Here is a 254-nt window from a genome sequence, read left to right as displayed (position 1 = left end):
GCGTGGTCGGGGCGGCGGGTGGGCGCCCACCTGCTGACCACGTGGTTGCTCAGGTGGCGCTTGAACATGAAGCTCCAGCGCTTGATGGTGTTGAGCAGCGCCTGCTTGAAGGGCCGGCAGTCGCACTGCAGCCACCCGCTGAACACCTGCGTGTTCTCGCACCGCGACACCTCCTCATACAGCCGCTCGTACGAGTCGATCTGTAAGACGGACTCCGCTCACGCTGCTGGACTGCCTGACGGCATCAGGCCCCG

The 254-nt window shown here is 65.7% G+C and overlaps 1 protein-coding gene across 1 annotated transcript in view; it reads right to left on the bottom strand.

Annotated features, from left to right (window-relative positions):
* Positions 1-254, bottom strand: part of DNAH17 (dynein, axonemal, heavy chain 17) — a 76,281-nt gene that overhangs the window by 60,562 nt on the left and 15,465 nt on the right. Inside the window, 1 exon segment of the mRNA XM_014531725.1 lies at positions 31-200. Within this exon segment, the coding sequence (XP_014387211.1) occupies positions 31-200 (170 nt within the window).

This window comes from Myotis brandtii, unplaced genomic scaffold (assembly GCF_000412655.1).
Source record: "Myotis brandtii unplaced genomic scaffold, ASM41265v1 scaffold825, whole genome shotgun sequence".
Lineage (NCBI taxonomy): Eukaryota > Metazoa > Chordata > Mammalia > Chiroptera > Vespertilionidae > Myotis > Myotis brandtii.
Note: the sequence above shows the minus strand (reverse complement) of the source record. Positions and strands in the feature narration are given on the sequence as shown.